This window comes from Colias croceus, chromosome 11 (genome assembly GCF_905220415.1).
Source record: "Colias croceus chromosome 11, ilColCroc2.1".
NCBI lineage: Eukaryota > Metazoa > Arthropoda > Insecta > Lepidoptera > Pieridae > Colias > Colias croceus.
In genome coordinates, this window is record NC_059547.1 from 4,350,412 (window position 1) to 4,374,092 (window position 23,681).

The 23,681-nt window shown below is 33.4% G+C and overlaps 2 protein-coding genes across 2 annotated transcripts; one reads left to right on the top strand and one right to left on the bottom strand.

The window, feature by feature from the left end:
* Positions 1-127: 127 nt before the first annotated feature.
* On the top strand, positions 128-3,471 carry LOC123695420. Its single transcript, XM_045641263.1, has 6 exons — positions 128-662; positions 757-1,050; positions 1,744-1,849; positions 2,301-2,416; positions 2,859-2,920; positions 3,341-3,471. The coding sequence occupies exons 1-6, from the start codon at positions 477-479 to the stop codon at positions 3,414-3,416; spliced, it is 840 nt and encodes a 279-aa protein (XP_045497219.1). The 5' UTR covers positions 128-476; the 3' UTR covers positions 3,417-3,471.
* Positions 3,472-7,000: 3,529 nt separating this feature from the next.
* On the bottom strand, positions 7,001-22,299 carry LOC123695468. The gene is made up of 4 exons (XM_045641328.1): positions 21,819-22,299; positions 15,119-15,241; positions 12,299-12,485; positions 7,001-7,928 (listed from the first exon to the last, which is right to left on the bottom strand). Exons 1-4 carry the CDS (start codon positions 21,991-21,993, stop codon positions 7,871-7,873), a joined length of 543 nt encoding a protein of 180 aa, XP_045497284.1. The 5' UTR covers positions 21,994-22,299; the 3' UTR covers positions 7,001-7,870.
* Between the last annotated feature and the right edge of the window lie 1,382 nt (positions 22,300-23,681).

Here is a 23,681-nt window from a genome sequence, read left to right on the forward strand (position 1 = left end):
AATAAGTTTTCATTCTTTATTTCTGAAATATTTTTAAAATATCTGTGCATTTTTTATTATTTTTCTATGTAAATTTTTCTTTTGAAATTTGAATTTGTAGTCTATGGACATTGTATTTCTTTTCAGCTTTCTAAAGTTGTGTGTATTAAAAAAAAATATTATCACATTTTGTTCGCGTGTTCTTTTTCTGATATTTGTTATATATTTGTGTATTAAGTCATCAAATACGCGTGATTTGATTATCAATAAAAAAATGTAGCCATTCAGATGTCTCATGTCGAATGTAACTCTTTTTTTATTGCTAATGCTGGCAAGTTGAAATAATAAATTGAAAGGGTGCGTATAATACGGGATCAATATTATTTCCCCATATATTTTGTTATGGTATGTTTTCAACGTATAGATACTGAATATATTGTAAATAATTAAGAATGCCGCCTGGATATTATTTGTAATACAATCATATTGAGCCAAAAATGATAAAACAATCTGTTGCACCCCGGAGTGTGCATCCGTATCAAACGACAGTGATACCACGCAGTGAACAGCAATTTGCGACTGCTTCACGACTTCGAGCCAAGTACCCGTGGGTAGAAGATGTTAATACGCCAGTATATCAAGCTTCCAGCACTGACGCATCTACGCCTGACCATCAATATCATGTGAGTGGCAGCTGATCGTGATCATTATCGATAAAAACCGTACAAAATCAAGGTGCTGATATGTCCATAGTTAACATTTTGATAAATATTTTAGGTTCCTCAATATTACGCAAAGGAAACTGGACCACCATCGCCTGTATACCATGCTCCTTATGGCACTGGTACATGGAGGGATTACAGCAGGGGTGAAAAAGCGATGCCCAACACATACACCTTCCCGTCATGTGCTTCTGCATTTTCTTTGCCATTATGTGATGTAGAGCCCAGTCAACGAATGGAGCGTTTACAAGTACCATCAGTGCAATCAGTTAGCCCTGAGGTCCCAATTATTGGAGCATGTGGCGGCCATTGTCCTGGATTTGAATATGTTTGCTATTATATATTACAGGTTTGTAGGCATTTTTTTTAATGTATACATACTTTAAATTGAAGTACATGATAAATCAAATGAAAACATACAATCAAACATTCCTTTGTACATTTCTTCATGATACATATTTTTTTTTAAGTTATTTTTAATCTACATTTAAAGTTATTATCTCTCTTGTATACATATTTAGTTGATTAATTAATATTGGCCATCCATTTTTATTTCATCAACTAGATCAGCAAGATACAACTTAAATAACCCATATAAATTGGAAATTATCTCATTTTTTTTATTGAAGAACTTTAAATGAGCTATTATTCTTCCATTCTATTAGCAAAATTCTGTATAGATTTTTTAGAAAATAATTACAATAATAAATAGTATGCATTAGTAATAACATGTAGATATTCACTACATAGTATTAAACAAAGTTGCTTTCTCTGTCCCTATTACCCTATGTACCTATGCAAAAACCTTTAAAATTACGCAACAGATTTTGATGTGGTTATTTTTAAAAGATAGTGATTCAAGAGGATGGCTTTTGTATACAATTTATTAGATTTTAGACAAAGTGTTCAAAGCTACGGACGGAAAGCTAGTTGTTGATATGTGTATGTACAAATCAAATTGTTTCTGAACTTCTCAGTTTTAACCTTCTTAGCCTTAAAACAATAACAAAGAGGGTTTTTAAAATTGTCATTTAAATTTCAGGTTATCTTTGTGGTTGGCATATTAACTGGAATCTCATTATGCATAGCTGGAATTGTATTAAGAAAAACAAATAGAAATGGAGATCTTGGGGTTTTGGTGTATATTGGTAAGAAAATTGTATTACTTTGTGGTTTTTCCTTTTTTTATCAACATTTTCCAAAACTACTTCACTAATATTTTCTGCATGGAAAAAGCTCTGGAATTTTAGATAAGGTATAAAATTAATATTTTACTAATAACTTAATCACATGCATACTATTTTAAAGTATTGAATTTTTATTTGTGTTTGTATTTATTTTGATACTAGCTGTGCCCTCCGTTTTAACCCGCAGTGCTCCGCTCATGTCGGTCTTAGCGTCATGATATATAGCCTATATAATATAATCTTCATCGATAAATGTTCAATCTAACACTAAAAAAATTTTTCAAATCAGACCAGTAATTCCTGAGATTAGCGCATTCAAACAAACAAACAAACTCTTCAAAATATTAGTATAGTATAGATTAATTTAATATAATTATAACAGGTGCATAAAAGTTATTTTTTTATTTCACAGGTTGTCTTTCGTCTTGCGTTTGTGGAGTTTTGTTGGGGGTTCAATGTTGTGTTCGCCGAGAAATTAGACAGCGCAAGTTGAGAGCCAATACTCACATTCCCATGCAACCAATTCAGGTATAGCATAATATAAAAAAGGTGTGTGTATTGATCACACGTGTCAGAGGTGAAACTTCTTTGGCAAGATTCAAAGATACCAAAATCGTCGCTTCCATGACGTGACCGAGCAGCACCAGCTTTGTGATGTAATTAATTTTACTCTCAACGTGCCTAAAGAGGTTTCATTTCAAAATCATATAACTACTAACTGGCCTGGCAAACGTTGTTCTGCCTTACTCTTATCACTTAGAGGTGTGAAAAATAGATGTTGGCCCATCCTCAGACCTACCCGATATGCACAGAAAATTTCATGAAAATCGGTAAAGCCGTTTCGGGGGAGTATGGCAACGAAAACTGTGACATGAGAATTTTATATATTAAGGTATCTTATTTCTCAGTGATACAATTTTATGGAAATGAAAATTAACATTGTTATATCAATTTTTTCTTTAATTTCCAGGAGGTTCCTGTGCCTGCCCACACGTTATTACCGTCCACATTACCTCGTAGTCAAATATATAGGTATGTATATTTTGCACAAAAATTTACCATAAGTAATGGAGAAAATTACCAGATACCTCGTACTATTGTTGGTTCATATTCATATTGTCACCATCATACAAATTAAGCGAATTTGCGTCGCGCGTTCACTAATTAAACGGAAACTTATTGTCATGTCGAATTAATTTTTTCACATGTTTTTTTTTTTTTTTTGACTGGAATGCTAATAATCAAAATAAAAATAAAACATTGTAAATTGTGTAACGAATATATCAGCTTTCTACCATAATACTGATAATGTTTTCAAGAAGGGATTAGACTAGGATTTTTGTAAACTCTGTATTATAGAAACAGTCAAGCACAAGAGAAGACTGAAATGCATTGAGTTTCATTAAGACTTGAATACTTGTTGTTATTAATTTTTAATTATTATGCTTTTAGGCCCACAACAACCAACTTGTCCCAAGAAGACGAAATACTCGGAGTTCCCTGGTGGCGCCGTACTAACAGAGACTGATTAATTTTAAGTTATACTAATTTTGTATGATTATTATAATATTTTATATGATAATAATGATTTTTTTTTTCAATTAAATAATTATTCACATATCTGGAGTTTTTGTGAAAATCCTTTCAATAGATGTCTATGATCTCATGTTTATTTATCTAAAAACCATTAAAATCGGTTTGGACGTTCCTAAACAGAAACATACGTGAACATTGAAGTTATATAATTACTAACTGTTCCCCGCGGTTTCAATCGCATTGCTCCGCTCCTGTTGTTGTTAGGGTGATGATATAACCTTCCTCGATAAATGTGCTATCTAACACCGAAATAATCATTTAAAACCGACCAGTAGTTCCTGAGATTCGCGTATTCAAACAAACAAACTCTTCAACTTTATAATATTAGTATAGATTTGTACAGAGAGATCAACTGTGTAAATGAACCTACAAAAAAGCGACCTGATAATATTAGGTACCACTATATAGTAAAAGTAAATACTATTTAAAAAAAAAAAAACATGAATTTATCCACTACCTAATCGTGTTCGCTAATTTTGCTTCGTGACTCTATTTGTATATGTGTCGCAAACCACTATTGACACATTTATCTTCCCTTTGCATCAAAGTAATCTACGAATCTATCGGCGATATGCGAATATCTAGTGCACTGTTGCTAATGCGTGTTCGTTATTCGCCTCGCTATTCGCACGAACTTGACCGCAGTAAAACGTAACCTATCCTATACCACTCTCTAGCCACCTCTACTATCTTCAGATGTAAAAATCAAATCATAAAATCGGTGTGTTAACGTGAACAAAAAAAAAACAAACACTAGGTAACCCACTTTCACATATTTTATGATAGGTACCTACCTACTTACATGAGTATTTTGTATAGCAAATAAACAAATTGGGAATCTGATAGTGGTAATAATATAATATTATCCTTATCAATTAATTTATATCACTAATATTATGACCTATACCTATTTATGACCTACTAGCTATGCCCCGGGCCTCATTCGCGCGTCCGTATATTCAAACATTCAAACTAAATTCTATAAAATGCTTAGATCATTAAAACAAAATGTAATAGTCAATTTGTTGCTAAGCTCAGTTAGATTAACACAAAACGTTTCATTTCAATCCAACAAGTAGTTTTTGTACGGATAGCAGACAGACAGAAAACAAATTTTCAGAATGATTTTTTTGGTTTGTGTTACTTAAATGCCTAGAGGTAGGTATTCTTCTGTTGTTGTTTTATTATATTAAGTATCATTTTTTATATATTTACTAACGGGAGTTTAAGTTTAAGTGAATGAAATGAAAACAACAGCATTAATTCAATAAACTTTATTTAAAAGATTGAGATTGAAAATTTAAGTACACAACTAAATAATACAGTATAAAATAAAATCATACAATATATGTACTTTAAGTACTAAAGTAATATAAGTACACTGTAATACCACTACTATTTTGCACCGTACATACCTATATAATTAATAAATCGTAGGTGGTTTCTCTAATACCGAATTCGATTTTAAATAAACTTTTACAATGTTTGTAGTAAATTCTTTTTCAGCTTTGTGATGTTATTGATTTCACAATTCTATATTGCGATTATGAATTAAAAGAGAGCTTAATTATAATATCAATAGAACATTAAATAATAAATGCTTATGATTACATCTTACATACATTACACAACCACTCCATTCACTACCTAGTTCAAATAAGCAGTTTTTTACGAATTTTACGGTGAGCAGAACAAATTTAATGCTTTATTATGAATGATGCCAAATGTATTACGTAATACATGTAAATGAATTTATAACAAAAGTAAAATACCTAAATCTAAGGACGGGCATTAATACGAAAATATATATTGCTGCCGAACATTGTATTTGCTTCTACTTGTAGAGCGAAGTAATTATATGGTCAAGAATATAATGGTTAGGGAGCCAGGTGCAAATTTGGTTAATTATTTCCTCTCAAGAGATAATTCGTCAGACGCATCAGAGTATAGTATTATAAAGCCTCGTGAACGTCAGCTGGCGCTCGGTTGGGGGGGTGAGCGGTTGTAGCCTCCCACGCACGTAGGAAAAAAAAATACATTCATTCATTTCCTCTCAGCTAAAAATTTGTCAAATTGTAGCTAACCCAATATCTCAACGAAAAAAAATAATCAGCTGGTTACAACATGGTGTATTATACGTCAGCTGGTGTCTCGAACATGAAAAAAATAAAATTATTTTCCGTGATTTCTTCTCAAACTAAAATTTACCTGATGATAGCTTATATGTAACTGTGGATATATATATAGGTCAGCTGGCTGTATCTGGGTGGAAAAACCGTCAGCTGATACTTTGAAAGTTATTACATAGGAGTTAGACAGAAGCATCTATTGCCAATTTATATGCATCAACTGACTAGGTTTTCCTCGAATTTGCTAGCTGATTTTTTTTTTTTATTTATCGCATCAGTATATTAACAATCAGCTCACAAATTTTCATCTGAGATGAAATGACGTATCTTTAATTATTATCGTTATTTTTAAAAATTCAAGCAACACACGCTAGCATAATATAGACAGTAATAAGGTACTTGGAGGTGGTTAGTTGTGCACATGATTACACTACGTACATTCAGCCACATCGGTAAACATGTTTTTACAAATATTATAAACTGCATTTAAAAATAACTATCATATCATCAAATTCACATAACTACATAAAAGTGTAACAAATATGAAATAACCCACTAAAAACATTAGTTAACTATAATTATTAAAAAAATAATAGTATAATATATAATTAATAAAGTTATTACTTATCTTTTACGGGGACTTATGTTGATGGAATTCCACGTATCTCGATGATTTGTTAATGTCTCATTATATTCGAGACACCAGCTGACGCATAATACACCATGCTGTAACCAGCTGATTATTATTTTTCGTTGAGATATTGGGTTAGCTACAATTTGACAAATTTTTAGCTGAGAGGAAATGAATGAATATACTTTTTTTTCTTACGTGCGTGGGAGGCTACAACCGCTCACCCCCCCAACCGAGCTCCAGCTGACGTTCACGAGGCTTCATAATACTATACTTTGATGCATTTAACTAATTACTGCTTGAGAGGAACTTGGTCATAAAATCTGCTTCTGGCTCCCGGACCATAATATGAAGTAGCAAATAAAATTGCATCAAACTTGATGCGGCAATCTTTATGATAAGACTGTTGATAAGATATACAATATGCAGTGTAGAAATTAAAGAATGATTTAAGAAGCGCCTGCGCTTGATAATCTGTAGCAACTCAAATTATAAAAATATCTAATATGTATATATTTTTTATTAAACATTCAAAACAATATCTAGTAAAGTCAGATACATATTACGTCAATAATTCTACTTCTACTAAAGTGCGTCACACACGGTGAAGATACTATAATATTTTATGTTAAGATACTCTGATATAAAACGTTATAGTATCTTAAGGTATCCGGTATCAGCGTTCTGACCATCATTTTTCTTTTTGTCATTGCGTACTAAGACTCCTGTAGAACCGCCATCCTGTTACAAATGACCCGAAATTTTGTGGGTACCTTATGATACTATAACGTTTTATATTAGAGTATCTTAACATAAAATATTATAGTATCTTCACCGTGTGTGACGCGCTTAATGTCTTACTGTCTACTTAAACACGATACAAGTGTAGGAAAATAACGTACGCCGATGATTTTAACTACAGTAAATACAATTATTAAATATTCACACATAATCATGTAATACTTTTTACCAAGAATATTCGTTACAATGTCCATTTTAAATAGTGACCTTCAAAGTTTATTACAATTATTTCTTAACATCTAGACAAGAAATGCTAATATTAATATTAAGGAAAAACATTTTATCTTATCTAAATATATGGACGATAATTTGGCCACATGTCTTCGATCACGAATACTATCTTAACATGTATCAAGTGTTATGAAATTATACATGGGATGATACATACAGAACGAGTGTATATAGAAAACAAAATATAAAATAAAACTATAAAACATATTCTATTACAATAAATGTCAACATCTTGTTCACTTTGTACCAGAGAATGCGTTCAAACCATAAATGTTTAAAAATAAATAATGGTTTTATGCTTTTTGAACACCTGTGACGTAACCTACCAACATAAATTCTTTATCAAACACAAATACAATAAATATAAAATTATTTATCTTAAAATATGGATTTCAGAGATATAAGTCTTATTTGGAAATATCGATTACGCGATAATGCTCTATCGCTAAAGTATGCATTATTAAAAATGTCAAAGAAAGTAAAATTGTCCCTTTAGGAAATAATGTGAGGGAACATTTAGACGTCATAATAAAAATAAGTCTTAATAGAGGGGGAGAACTTAAACAGGGCTTTTCTACAAGAAAGCTCAGTGATTTAAGCCACTGATGGTCTTCCGTCGAACATTTTATCACTCTCTTCGGCGCTGCTCAAACTGAAAAGAAAATAAATCATATTACATAGGTATTACAATGATAATTATAAAATCGTCTTGAGCAATAAAATCCAGTTAGTGTATTAACATTAACAGGATTCTAATTTGTTCTCACGTTAGCTATAAAGCCTTTTAACAGAGATACTGGATCAATTTAATTTATTTAATTAAATTCCTAATTAATATAGAATAGCAACCAGAAGGAATGTTAAATTATTTACTCATTTTGCACAATATTAAGATGCTTTTTTAAATATATTTGCATTAAATTCTTACTATTACTTCAAACATATAATTCAATTTTAAATACATTTATAAACGTGTACTATCTCTTTGATCGCTTAACAAAAACATTGTTGTTAAGTTGACTTCAGTTCACTGTTCAAGGCGAATAAATCATTATGTTACGCCTATTTTTATAAGTGTAGCAAACTGATCCATCACGTTCAGTGGTTTACGCTAATAAGCAAGTGTTGCTACATTTACCTACATTATATTTTATGATAATATGTACATAATTAATTATTATTTACATTCAACAAATGGTACAACCGTCAGTACAACAGAGTTTATAACCTCACTTGCCTGATTACTTCCGACAATACCCATTTCCTGAGCAGTTGATAATAAAAAGATATAAGAAATCTTATTATAAATTATTCAGCTTCTCACTAAGTACTCATAAATTTAGAATATATTGATAACATTGATATTTTTTATCATAATACTTGAATACATCATCAAAGTTTTTTTTTTTTTTTATAATGAATAGGCAGACGTTTGACCACGATCCCACCTGATGGAAAGCGGCGATGTGGTCTACTTGGATGCACGTCTGCCTAGAAGAAGCCTGTTCACCCTCGCTTTGAAAAGGTCCAGATTGTATTGTGCGGGAAATATGGAGCTAGGGAGAGAGTTCCATTCCTTAGCCGTTTTCATTAAGAAAGATGACTCGAAGCGACGTGTTCTAATAGGAGGGATATCTACAACAAAAGGATGGAATCCCTCGCCACGTCTCGAAGTGCGGTTGAGGAATGGAGATGAAGGGATAAGGTTGTGCAACCCGTACGCACACTCACCGAAATGTAACCTATAAAACACCGAAAGACATGCCACCTCACGACGATGCTCAAGGCTCAAGAGACGAGACTCGACTAGTGAAGGGTTGTTTATTATACGTTTGGCACGTCTTTCGATCGAATCCAAAGCTCCAAGGTGGCATCTAGCTGCGCCTGCCCACAAGTGACTACAATATTCAACACAGGATCGGACTTGAGCTTGGTAGAGATTAAGAAGCTGCCTTGGTGTGAAATATTGTCTAACCTTGTTAAGGATTCCGAGCTTTTTAGCAGCTAGATGGGCCTTGGATTCGATAAACTGCCCGAAGTTGAGTGAGGACGTTAATGTAACACCAAGCAACTCTAGGCAGTCGGTTATTGGTAGAGATACACCGCGGAAAGTCGGAGTATTTGTGAAGGTGCTCCGTTTGGCAGAAAATAAGCACGCCTGGGTTTTTGAAGCATTAAAACCGACTAGATTGGCATCGCCCCAATCGGAGACAGCCCGAAGAGTTCGGTTCAAACGCTCCAACATGTCCTCCCGTAGTAATTCAGTTTCAGCCTTTGATGTGCGGGCACTGGATTTGTAACTCTCGACAATAGTGCTGTCATCTGCATAACTGAATATATTCGGATTAATCATGTCATTTATGTGAAGAAGAAACAGTGTTGCCGAGAGAACGGACCCCTGCGGAACGCCGGCATTGATGGACATTGGCTCTGACGAGCAACCATCTACAACAACACGAATCGACCGGTCCCGCAGAAAGTCAGCAATCCATGTAGTAAGGTTGCTTGGGATGCCGTAAGAGGGTAGCTTGCCTAGAAGGCTATCGTGCCAGACTCTATCGAACGCTTTAGAAATGTCCAAGGAGACCGCAAGTGCCTCCCCGTACCTCTCAACAGCTTCTCCTAAAAGATGCGTCACGTGCACTAAAAGATCGCCAGTAGATCTATTATGGCGGAAACCATACTGATGATCATTCAGCAGATCGTTGGTTTCGAGGTGCGTGAGGAGCCGATTATTCAATATACGCTCCATAGTCTTACAGATTATGGAGGTTATTGAAATAGGTCGGTAGTTGGTGGGGTCTGACCGACTGCCTTTCTTTGGAACAGGCTGCACATTGGCAAGCTTCCAGTTTTTAGGAACAACTCTAGTCGTTAACGAGAGGCGAAACAGACGTGTAAGAACAGGAGATAATTCGGGAGCACAAGTTTTTAAAACGATAGCTGGTATTCCGTCAGGTCCACTGGCTTTATTCTCATCGAGATGACGCAATGTTCTTAAAACTTCCTTGTTTGTGATGCGGATGTCAGGCATATGAACGCCACAATGTTGAATTGTGGGTGGAACAATACTAGGTGGGTTTAGACGAGAGTTGTTGGCAAATAATGAGGCAAAAACATCTGCCTTATCCCTTGCATTATGAGCCAGAGAACCATCGGGTCTCATCAACGGAGGTAGAGTGGGACGACAGAAGTTTGTCTCAAAGTTTGAATTTTTTGCTGCTCAACTTAAAGAATATTCATTTTGCTTCTATAAAGAGTTTTATAATTTTATTGTAACAGTGACAAGGTTAGGTATATAAAATGTATTACCTATTTATACGAAGGTAATGTTAGGTCACTATGCGCATTAAATAATGTTACTAGTTAAGTACCTAGTTGATTTAATAAATAATTAATTTGTAATACCCAAATTACTTCTAGATGAAATATATTTATAGGAGATTTTCGATTCGAAAATCAAAAGTAAACTTCTTCGATATATTATCACATATTAACATAACCATATACTTACCTAGGTAATATAAATTAATCGAGTAAACATTTTTATTGGAAATGTTCATAATATGAATTACGTAAATCATTTCAAGCGCGACAAGAAATTACAGGCATGTTTCCCTCTTAACAAATACTTATTAGAGCGAGGTCAAAGCAGTAGTATATAATAGTTAATATATTCACGATGAGTAATAGTAGTAACTACGTCTTTGAATCAAATAAGACGTTCAAAACAAACAAATATGATCAATTGGTACGAAGTATTCGAGCAGCCATGCTAATCACTTACTAATATAGTAGCGGGTATCGAATGTCGCACACATGATAGTAATTAGTAATTATTCAATACTCTAGGTGTTGAATTTCGTTGGCAAATCGCTCATTCAGTATGCTATTCGATAGCATCATGGTATCCCTTCCGTATATTTGTTTTGCAATTTCCCTCTGGTCACAACCCACAATATTATTTTAATACTACGATATTGAATACAATGACAATAATATGTAGACACATAATATTATAGGCTACTTCAATTCGTCAATAAAGAATTATCTTATAGAAAACTGGAATTGTGAAAAGTAAAGAAAGTTACAAGAAAGCAACATGTTTTTGATAACAGTATTTCTACAATGTTAAAGGTAGGTATTATTAAATAGGAGAGAGTATTATAAAAACATGGGCGACGACTTTCACTCGAGATGTCGAGGGCGATGCAATGCAACAACTAATTTTAAACCACCTAATTTTGAGCCCACGCCTATTGTATGTAGATAAGTAAGTTTCAAAAGGGATTCAATCTTAGAACTAAAAGCAAAAAGAAACGAAAGTTATAAATTAGTATAAATCAAAAGTGTTTAATAAATCTACGCCTACGTAAGTACACGTGCACCCATGCATGAGTAAAGGCCTAGAATCATAGCGATAACTCAATTCAATTGATATTTAACAAATGTGTCACGGAGTAACTACATCGGCATTTTAAATAGACGCAGATGTTTTGACCTTTAAAGGAAACGCCGGTGACAGCATCGCCATTCGCCAGTAATGCAGTTTTTTGATTGTTGCATTGCATGCCATAGTAAAATTAGTTTTAATATCGTTAAATCTGGAAGTTTTTTTGAGCTATACCTAAAGGTCAATGTTTCAGACAAGGACAATACAAGTAAATACTGTCCAACACCAAATAAAGCATTTGGTTTTTACTTCCAACATCGAGTAATTTCGTAAAGTATCGAGCAATTACTTCAAATTGATAGCATTAAGTAAAGGACAGACATAAAATGCCAAGGGAATATTCATGATGTCTTATTTGTGGAAATATTTCCAAGTACTTCTGACCACTATATTTCTAAATTGTAGATTTGAGATGAAATAATTATTAAAGCTCTACTTACTTACTTCATAGATAGTTACCATCGAGGAAATAAACCGAATAGCTGCTCTCTTAGAACGTCTACATGCAGCATTTTTTGTTCTTATATTAACAGCCCTACCTACGTGCACAATAATATAAAAATACCCACCACTCCTTATTGTCCATGAGGTTCCGCATCTCATCATCAGGAGCCGGCGGCGCGTCCCGCACGGGGGCGTACTGCGCGGCGACCAGCGGGTCAGTCGACGGGTTGAGAGCCGTGAGAGCGGCCGCCCCGCTCGCAGGAGCCTCCTTGCCGCCGCCCCAGCGAGCCGACCAGGCCCAACCACCTACGCCTGCACAACCAGTTCCATCAATCACTGAAACCCTAAGCTTCTACACCGAGATAACCAGTTTAATGCATTCGACGCTGCCGCACATAATTTAACCCTAATCTCCTACGCGATTAGAACCAGTTTCTAATGTGTCATACCCACTCATGGCGACCTACGCAAAGCTTATGCGATTTGCGCGGACAGTTGATTTCTATAAATCGTTATGTCTGTTATAGGGAATAGAACTCTTGGTTTATTTTGATAAGAAACGCTTTTAATAAAGATGCTTAAACTTTTGCTCCTTCAGGTTATACCCAATCTTCATAATCTATGTTATTTCTTGTCACAAATAACTTATGCTCATTATGGTTGAGAAGTAAAGCGGGTTGTATACCGTGTCTGAATTCAAACATCGATGCAGAACTTTTTGAGTTTTTGAAGAGACAAACGACCATTTTTATTTGTATAAGATAAATAATATTTTTGGAATACATATTACCTACCTCTATAATAAAATAATATTCAGTAAATATAAATTAATTAAATCACGAACAGACCATTCTGTTAGCTCAGATAAATTTTTAACTTATCGGCGGGCTCACGAACCCGCATTGGAGTGCTAGATTAGCATCGACCTTCCGCCCATACATTTTCCACTTCCTTTGAGACAAAATCGTGATCACAAAACACGTACGGCGTACGTTATAGATTTAACAATGAATAATATACTGCGTAGCGAACTGCTTTATAAATACGGCGCGTTCAAATGGATCATTTAAAAATAGAATTCAAAGAATACCGGAACGATTACTGCGATAACTGGTTAATTTGCCTTTAATAAGAGGGGAATGTTGAGAATGGGTTAACGACGCTAGATACCGGCAAAGCATAGTTGTAGACACAATATGGTACAATTATAATTTGAGAGCTATTCACGTGTACAAATGCATGACTTGGTTTCTTAATTATTATAAAAATTAAAGATTTGCATTACAAATGATCGAATATAAACATACATCACGTATAAAGGTCAAGGCTCTAAGCGAATAACATAACTCGTGTATAAATGTCTATATTTACTAAACCAAACATTTAGTCTAAGATCCGGCTGCAGGATTAGTGCGTTCATCGGTTTTTTGCTGAAAACCGAATTTTTATGTATATTTATAATTAGGAGAATATATATCGACTAGGTTGCCAGTCAAAATTTGGCCGCAAGCATGTTTAATTAAAAATTTTCTAATCGATTTTTGGGAAAAAAATTCGTTCACTTGTTTTTTTGAATAAAATGTAGTCTACATCACGGCAAATGATATAAAGATTCAAAAAAATCACGGTTGCCGCTTCTCACCTGGCCGCAACATCTTGGCAGCCTGGTGCAAACAGGTATGATTTCGATTCATTTTTACGTTCATAACGTACATTTATGAATCATATATCAAATTAAAGCTAATTTTTTTCTATTTATTATCATATATGGTTGCCTAATTAAATCCGGCCGCAAATAAGGGTTGCCGGCTGTTAAAAATTATAAATATTTACGCCTATTAGTACACCGACGCATTCTTTTTATGTATATTTATAATTAGGAGAATATATATCGACTAGGTTGCCAGTCAAAATTTGGCCGCAAGCATGTTTAATTAAAATTTTTCTAATCGATTTTTGGGAAAAAAATTCGTTCACTTGTTTTTTTAATAAAATGTAGTCTACATCACGGCAAATGATATAAAGATTCTAAAAAATCACGGTTGCCGCTTTTCACCTGGCCGCAACATCTTGGCAGCCTGGTGCAAACAGGTATGATTTCGATTCATTTTTACGTTCAAAACGTACATTTATGAATCATATATCAAATTAAAGCTAATTTTTTTCTATTTATTATCATATATGGTTGCCTAATTAAATCCGGCCGCAAATAAGGGTTGCCGGCTGTTAAAGATGTTGAATATTTAAGGTTGAGTGAAAGAAAATATATCGTCCTTTTTATTTTTTATTTAATATAATTAACAGCCGATCCTCTCTTTTTCTCGTTGTTTCGCTGCCGCACGCGAATGCGTCGGTGTACTAATAGGCGTAAATATTTATAATTTTTAACAGCCGGCAACCCTTATTTGCGGCCGGATTTAATTAGGCAACCATATATGATAATAAATAGAAAAAAATTAGCTTTAATTTGATATATGATTCATAAATGTACGTTATGAACGTAAAAATGAATCGAAATCATACCTGTTTGCACCAGGCTGCCAAGATGTTGCGGCCAGGTGAAAAGCGGCAACCGTGATTTTTTTGAATCTTTATATCATTTGCCGTGATGTAGACTACATTTTATTCAAAAAACAAGTGAACGAATTTTTTTCCCAAAAATCGATTAGAAAAATTTTAATTAAACATGCTTGCGGCCAAATTTTGACTGGCAACCTAGTCGATATATATTCTCCTAATTATAAATATACATAAAAATTCGGTTTTCAGCAAAAAACCGATGAACGCACTAATCCTGCAGCCGGATCTCGTACTAATTTACGTTACGGGTGAAATAAAAGAAGGGTAAAGTTCTTCCGTAGCTGTCGAAACACAGAGAGGTTACTGACGAGGAACAGTGACGCACAAAGGCGAAAATGCGTCATATTGAGTATTTATTTTGTTACCTGCAAACAAGCATCCGATGCAAAGAATGACACCACCAGCAATGAGGGCACCGAGACCGTTATCCGTTTCTTGCACTGGTGAATTGGAGTACTGCAAGCCACCAGCAATTAGCAGAGCTAGGCCTGGAAAGAAATCAATAATTAATGTTATTTTACTATTAATGTGCACATTACGAAAGTAAAGATAAGAATTCTAACAGTTTTATTTACAAGTCGTACCTATTTTTTTTAGAAATTTCGACAACCGTAAGTAATCTCTTTTCAGTACTAGTTATACATTTACTTTATAGATTTGGGTATTAAATTAAATAATTCTTGCAGTAAACTACATATTTCTGAAAAAAGCAAAATAGAATGAGATTTAATTTTGTTTCAAAGTTAAGCCCACAGTATGCATACGATACGATGGAAACATAAAATTCAAAAACTGATTCACCTTGGCGGTGTCCCAGTAAACCATGTTTGTGTTAAATAATTCAGTTTAAAAATGTTTAAAATTCAATAATATTGCAATCATACAACAGTATACCAGAATACTTGTGTTTGTCAACCTGAATACAAAAAAATGTATGCACATATTTTATTTATCAACCAAGAAAAGGTACCTTGTCGATTATGTTCTCTAGGCGGAATTTTTTCAATAAAATTTCTATATAAAATGACCATCGTTTGTAAATAATGCCTCCCATATAAAAGTAATAAACACATCTTAGTAAAAACTAAAAATCCTGTAGTCGCAGCTGGAATTGTTAAAGAATTAACTGCAAGACTTAACAAGTAACAAGAAATTACAGACAACAATGACCCAGTTGAAACGCTAAACCTCCCTATTATTTACACTGGCCATCGATTCACCGCCGGATTGACCCTCCTCCAACCAACACTCAAGGTTCACCTCGCATTCAATATTTATGACTACATAATCCGTTTAGATTTTTAAGCAGCATTAAAGAAAAGGGGAATAACTAATAACTTATTGGATTTAGTGCAATATAAAATATCTAGTGTTAGGTTTCTCTACAGTTATTAAAAATCTTTAAATGTGTATTTTTATTGAAGAATCATGCTTTTAAGTTTTAATGATAATTATATTTTGTACTGTACATTTTTGTGAAACAACAACAATATGTAGGTGATACGCGATAAGATGATTTGCAATTTACGCATAAGTAAATCAAAGAATTTATATCGGCAAAATTCTATTAAAATTGAGCTTCAATTAGAATTATTAACTACAGGAAATAAAAAAGTTGGCACATTTTAAAATGGTTATAGGTTAAATATAAAAGGGTCATAGTGGAGTATGAAACTCGGAGCCGAGGCCACAACTGCGTATTGCAGAGCTACTAAGTATGAATTATAGCTATTTTAAAGCAGGAAGATGTTATTATCATACGCCAGAACGGTTTGTTCATTTTTAATAGGATTGTTAATGAGGATTTAATCATTTCCGCAATTACCTAACGTGATTTCGTAAAGTATGACCATTGACCAGTGTGAAGTTATATTATTTTTATCATTGGAGCGACCCGACCCAAATATGATGAACCTTTCATTCATTAAGTATGACAAATCAGCAAGTTGAGAGATACAGAAAGTCAGAAACTGATTGACTCAACGATGTTTGTGTCAGTGGCTATTTAGGATAGGCTAGGATGCATAACATTTGGTCAAAATTTCACTGGCACTATCACTATTTTCATCTATATAAAATGTTAAAAATTTTAAACTGAAGCACTGCATTTGCTTTTTGATGATGTAAACATAAGAGTTCCCTACACATCTCTGAAAAAGGGGAACGAACATTCAGACTTCTCATAAACAAACACAAGACATTTCGTAGTGTTAATGTTACGTAAGCGAAAATTTTAATGGGCCACTTCACTCAAAAAGGGTCTGCTTACATAGCTATTCTTTAAAGGCAGACTATAGGCATCCCTTGAAAAGATGGAGTCAGTTAACGGTTACGATAGCGATTAGCATACGATAGTACAATAAAGTACCAACAGTAGTCATAAAATATGGTGATGTCCGGTGGCGCTTGGTCGGGTCGGTGAGTCATCTCGTGGCCGCGGAGTCGATTATAGTAAGTACGTATGTACACACGTAACCGACTAGACTTGTATTGAGATACATTCACCTGCTTTGCGGTTTTTAGGTTGCGTAGAGATAAATATATTTCAAGATGTGATTCACACTTTAGTAATAATACTCAAGGAACATTAATCGACTCCGTCATACATAACTATGGTCTATTGATTTTCCTTAAATGGGAACTGATTTGATATTATTACGTACATTTTAAGAAACTCACATCATCAAGTATGTAATTTTCTCCTGTGTCCAATTTATTCGTAATATCATTGTTGTCTCCAGTCTCTACTGTGTGTTTTAGGAGGCTTTATTGAGAAGCTTATTTGACTGCAAAAATCAGTCAAAAACCTACACAAGTAAAATTAAATTGTGTATGTCTACTTAACTATTACCAATTTATTATTGTGCAATGTTCAAAACCTTATTTAATTTTTTTCGAATGAATCTTACTGAGACCGATCACTGATCAAAGGCGTCAAGCTTTAAAATTATTATAATATACAGACTTTTCCAGCCCTAATCTGGCTACTAGGTATATTCTTTATTTTCCTTTCATCAGATCGAAAAGGCCACATTCTGTACATATATTTTATCGAAATTGTGAGAGCAGGAAAATAGTTTGAATCCCAAAGATCTAAATACATGTATAATTATTGCTTATCCATAAAAAAAAACTTGTTAAATACATATTCCATAACGACTGGTGTTACAAGGCAGTGCGCGAAGGTCGACAAACTCGTCCAAGTGCGGCGTCGTCACATTTCCGTAACGTACCTTTTACTTCCACAACGATCCTTGGGCGAATATTTAATATTGTTATATATTTATATACCTACAGTTACCATCATTTTGTAGCTTAATAACACCCAGTCACGAAAGCGTTGCTACAAATCACTTAAGCCTTGTTTCCACTTGAGCATGCTCAGGCGAATGAGCGGCTCATTTGGCCGAGCTGCTCAAGTGGAGACGCCTGAGCATGCTCGGGCCGCGCGTGCTCAGACGTCTCCACTTGAGCGGCTCGGCCAAATGAGCCGCTCATTCGCCTGAGCATGCTCAAGTGGAAACAAGGCTTTAGAACTTCTTTCTTTGTATACGAAATGCTTACCCACTTTCCATTCCATTCGGTAAACAACAAAAGTTCAGAAAAACATTAACGGAAACTTTTTTTTACGATAAAGAATGTAACAAACGTAGAGGTCAAGTTTGACGCGTGCTGCACATATGAAAAATAGTCCGTTGAAAGAAATATTATGCTCGAAATCGAAAATCTTTGGAAAATAAAACAAAGACTAGCAAAAGAAATCTTTGTTCTAATTGTTCCAAAAATTTATACATTGAAATATGCAAAAGTAGAGCCATTTTTGCATTTTGCTGTAATATGGGAAAATAATATTTAAAAATATAAGATATCTCTGGGCCTGGCCTGCTAATTGCTATATGTAACTTTAATCAGGGAAGTTATAACTTGTAGACAATCGCCCATTATCTATTGAAAGAGCAAATTTCTATGTAGGTACATAAATCACTTCTTTGAATTGCAAAATGTTGCTATGTCTTTACATAAATATACAGGTTTGTTCTACAGTTCTAGACTAATTTTATTACACTAGTTAATTAGTTAATTAATGATATTTAAACTAATGAGTATATTTATTATATTGAAATGCAATATAACATGACTAATACGGTTAAAAAATCATTGCAGTTCATAGAAAAAAAATTGGATTGTGTTGACAACTTATTTAATTCCAAATTGTATACTTTACTTATTTAATGGTAATAAATGTAAAATATGATACTACGAATTGTCGACGTTCGGAATGCTCTCAGAAAATGTGTATTTATGTATGTATAATATTATTTTGTACCTTGTATTAATTTTTGCTTGGTAAAATGTTACAGCAATATACTGTTTTTACAAAGAGTGAAGTCCCATGTCCCCTGAGGCAGATGCATTATTCATACATCTGTTTCATTGATCGCTTTTGCTTTATTAGGTGATCAGATTTTTTTTTTCAATGCATTGAGCATTATGTTCAATTTAAAGTTAAATTTAAATTTTATTGAACCACTGTTTGAACTTCAAACAGTGGTTCAATAAAATTTAAATTTGAACATAATGCTCAATGCATTGAAAAAAATTTAAATCGATGCAAAATCAATGTTTTGTATATCAACTGCCCATGGAGAAAATGAAATGCAGGAGAAGGGAAATGATGCGCGAAATATTATTATTATCTGCGTTGTAGGACTGAGTTACGAAAACTATAATTATTCCAAATATTCTTTTGAAATATACTCATTTACAAGTTTATGCTTCATTTGCAACAGGTTTTACACATTTCGTATGTCATACGCAAAACCAGTTTTATTGTTAACCGAATATGCTTGTTATCAAAATTAAAGGTGAACCGACCCTAATACTGACCTGTCTTTCTTGAAATTTACTTCCTTGTTGAATATATAATTTATTTATTTATTTAACACTCCATTTTATATAAAATTTTTATTATGAACATAGATAAAAAGTATGTTCTGTAAAATTCATATCTATAATATAAAAATAAATCACAAAATGTGTTGGTAAGCGCATAACTCGAGAACGGCTGAACCGATTTCGATAATTCTTTTTTTATTATATTCCTTGAAGTACGAGGATGGTTCTTATGGAGAGAAAACGTAAACATGTACCACGGGCGAAGCCGGGGCGGACCGCTAGTATATAATTATAAATAGCAGTTGATGCAGTGAAAACTCAATAATGTTCAAAACCACTTTTGAGTGCAAAAATCAGTCTACAATGTTTTTGATAGGCAATGAGTTTCGACACACGACTATAACACAGTGATAAGGCTTGCACTTAGCATGCTTTTTCCGTTTATGGATACAAGTGCTAGGCTAGTGCTAGTGCTCGCTCAATCAAAATACACTTATTAGCGTAGAAATTGTGAATGTTTAGTGCAAATTTGGGTCAGTTTGCACTACAAAGCTCAAATACCGCAAGACTAATATCTGATGATATCTCAAACTTTATAAAAAAATATCAGTTACTTATATACAGATATTATTTATGATGAGGTTTATTGTTACGATTGTTGCCTAATAATATTTCAAATAATTTCGAAAATTTGTTTCTTCTAAAAAAAACTACCAGGTTTCTTGCTAGACAATGCTGCTTAGGCATTAAGGCCATCTCTTGTACACACAGTGCCTTTTTTGTAATATTGTTTTGTTTAAGTTTAAAAATAAGAAATTATTTAAATAATTAAAAATCTACATTGGTTTTACTACATTTCATATTTGTAGTATAGTACCATAGCATAGGTGCAATATGAGCCAGGTACAACTAGAAAATATATTTACAGTAGAATTCTTTTATTATGACTCCGGTTATATTGACCAACCGCTTATTATGACGTATTACACAGCAACATTTGGTTTTCATATAAAATTCTTAATAAAAGTCGGATAAAATGACTTCGTTTATATAGACATATCGTTGATTGTGACCAATTTTTAATGAATTGTCCGGTTATAGTTTATACTGACCGAAATGAATTCTAAAACTTTCAACACTAATTTCTCTTTGAGAAAATTGTGATATCCGACAACACTTTTTTTGTTTGTTTGTTTTGAGTCTCAACGTGTAGGCATCTCTATTTTGTTTCTCTGTATTAAACTAACAAAAACAGGAGACTATTTATTTTCTACAAAATGCTTTGTATGACGTCCGTTTAATATGACATGTTTGATATTCCCCTTCAATGTAATAAATAATAATAAACGGATTCCACTGTAATTTTAGCAAAATTAACTTGCTGGTGTTTATTATAGCTATCAAATTATTATTAATTTTATATTTTCCCACTCACATATTAATACTTTTAGTATGTTAAACATTTTCTTGAATGAAAAATATCTTGTAACAAAATAACTTAGTGTGGTAGTACCTACCTCTCTAGAATTCAATATTAATTTTACTGGCTAACCACATTGTGGTTTGGTGTAAATTCTATACCTTTATGTTTTATTATGACTAACTAATTAGGTAATTTATACAGAAATATAATGTTAAGTATATTATCCTCTTTTTTATATGTAATACCTTAAAAAATTAATATGTATATAAAATGTAATACAAGTCTCGTGGACTGATCTGTGAAAAATACAAAATGAATAGAGAAATGAATTTTATACAGCCTTATACTACTTTTTGTATCAAACATACATAGAAAAACACAAAGGTTTCATGTCTATAAATTAAGATTTAGATATTTAGTTAAACAGAAGAGTGCTTGATATGGATATCAAAAATTAATTCATAGTTTGATCATGGATCATCCTTATATATTCTCTCATGATATTGTACCACAGGCAAAGTCAGGATGCACTTCAAATGGATTAAGTTTTATTTAACAAATCATTGATACAAATTCAAAATATAGGCAAAATGTATTAAAAGTGTTTCTAAGAAATTTGAACTTAATTTGATGTTCTTTATTGAGTAATAATTTTATAATAGGATAAAAATATCCAATAACCCATAATTTCGTTGTGTTTTTAAATGAATAAAATATATATATTTTTTTAATAGTTTTATACTCACCAATAATAAAGAGTGTGCTTCCCAGTAGACATAGCGCCAGCCTTATACAGAGAGCCCGGTTCAGGGTACTTGTCACTCTCCGTGAGAAGTAGCTGATTGGGCAATTCCATCGCTGATCTGTTGGTTGCTGCTCATAGGTTACAGTGGTAGGTTGGTATACGGCACTCGTCGGCATTGTGGTGGATTTTTCAACAAATTTTATAACTATTCACATTAACACATACATCACAGAATTAAAAATACCTATATTCAAAATCAAATGACGTATTCGAAGCAGTAATTTTTCAACAGGAATGAAAAAAACACTTGCTCCTAAAACGAGTTCTGTTGAAAGGCGACACTGACTATATACGGATACGCTTAGCAAACGATACAACAATATTGTTATTTATTGTATCTTTGTGATTTATCCGCTATTCAGTGTTTACGCGTTTTATTGCAGTGCGCCCGATGTACATCACAATGCACATCAACGTCGAATGTCGATTCACGATTGGTCCGATCTGTGGGATTGGTCTATGGGTTTGACGCACAGATAACTATATATTAGTCAGAGAGTTTGACGTTTCCTTTTGTTAAGATACTTCACAGAAGCTTCAGAGCGTTTTCACATTATCCGATCCGATATCGGATATCGGAAGCCGATAGCCGATATCCGATATCGGACACAATTTGCCCTTTCACATTCAAACTCAAACTCAAACATTTATTTATTCAATTAGACTTCTTCGAGAAGCACTTTTGAAACGTCAATACATATTTTTAACATTTACCACCGATTCGGAAAGCAGTATCTATGGAGAAGAATCGGCAAGAAACTCCATAGTTGCTCTTTTAAATCATTTCAGTATTACAATTTAATTTTACAAAATATGTAAGTAACTGTACGTATATATCATAATATGCCAAAGAACTGTCCTTGGTTTGTACGCGACAACCCTCCATGGGTTTTTATCTTCCATATATTCCTTAATGCTGTAATAGGCTCTCTGAACTAATACGTTTTTTACATAATTTTTAAATTTAGCACTACTAAACTCTTTAATACTATGAGGAATTCTGTTGTAAAAAAGTATACCTTGGCCCATAAATGAATTTTTAACTTTAGCTAACCGGTAAAATGGCATTTCAATTTTATTTCGGTTCCTTGTGCCATAACGGTGTCTATCTCCTACTCTTGTGTGTAAGTCTGCGTTTTTGTGTACATATAAAATATTATTAAATATATACTGTGATGGTACTGTGAGGATACCAGTATTCTTAAAGAGATCTCTTAGTGAGTCCCTAGCACGTAAATTATATATAGAGCGTATGGCTCTTTTCTGTAATATAAATATAGTTTCTATATCTGCAGCCCTGCCCCATAGCAGAATTCCATAGGACATAATGCTATGAAAGTAGCTAAAATAAACCAATCTAGCCGTGTCTTCATCGGTGAGATGCCTTATTCTTCGAACTGCATATGCAGCTGAACTAAGCTTAGCAGCGGTGGTGGCAACATGGGCCCCCCATTGTAGCTTCTCATCTAGTGTCAAACCAAGAAAAACAGTAGAATCCACAGGGTATAATACCTCCCCGTTTAAAATAATATCCCTTTTCACCTTTTTTACATTTGGAAGGATAAATTCAACACAATTTGTTTTTTTTGCATTTAATAATAAATTATTAGCAGTGAACCATTTGGATATGCGTAAAAGAGCAGAGTTTACTTCGTCAACATTTGTGTCATGTCTATCCACATTAAATATTAATGAGGTATCATCTGCAAACAGTACTATTTCACACATATCCTGCAAATAATAAGGTAGGTCATTAATATATACTAAGAACAAAAACGGTCCTAAGATAGATCCCTGCGGAACA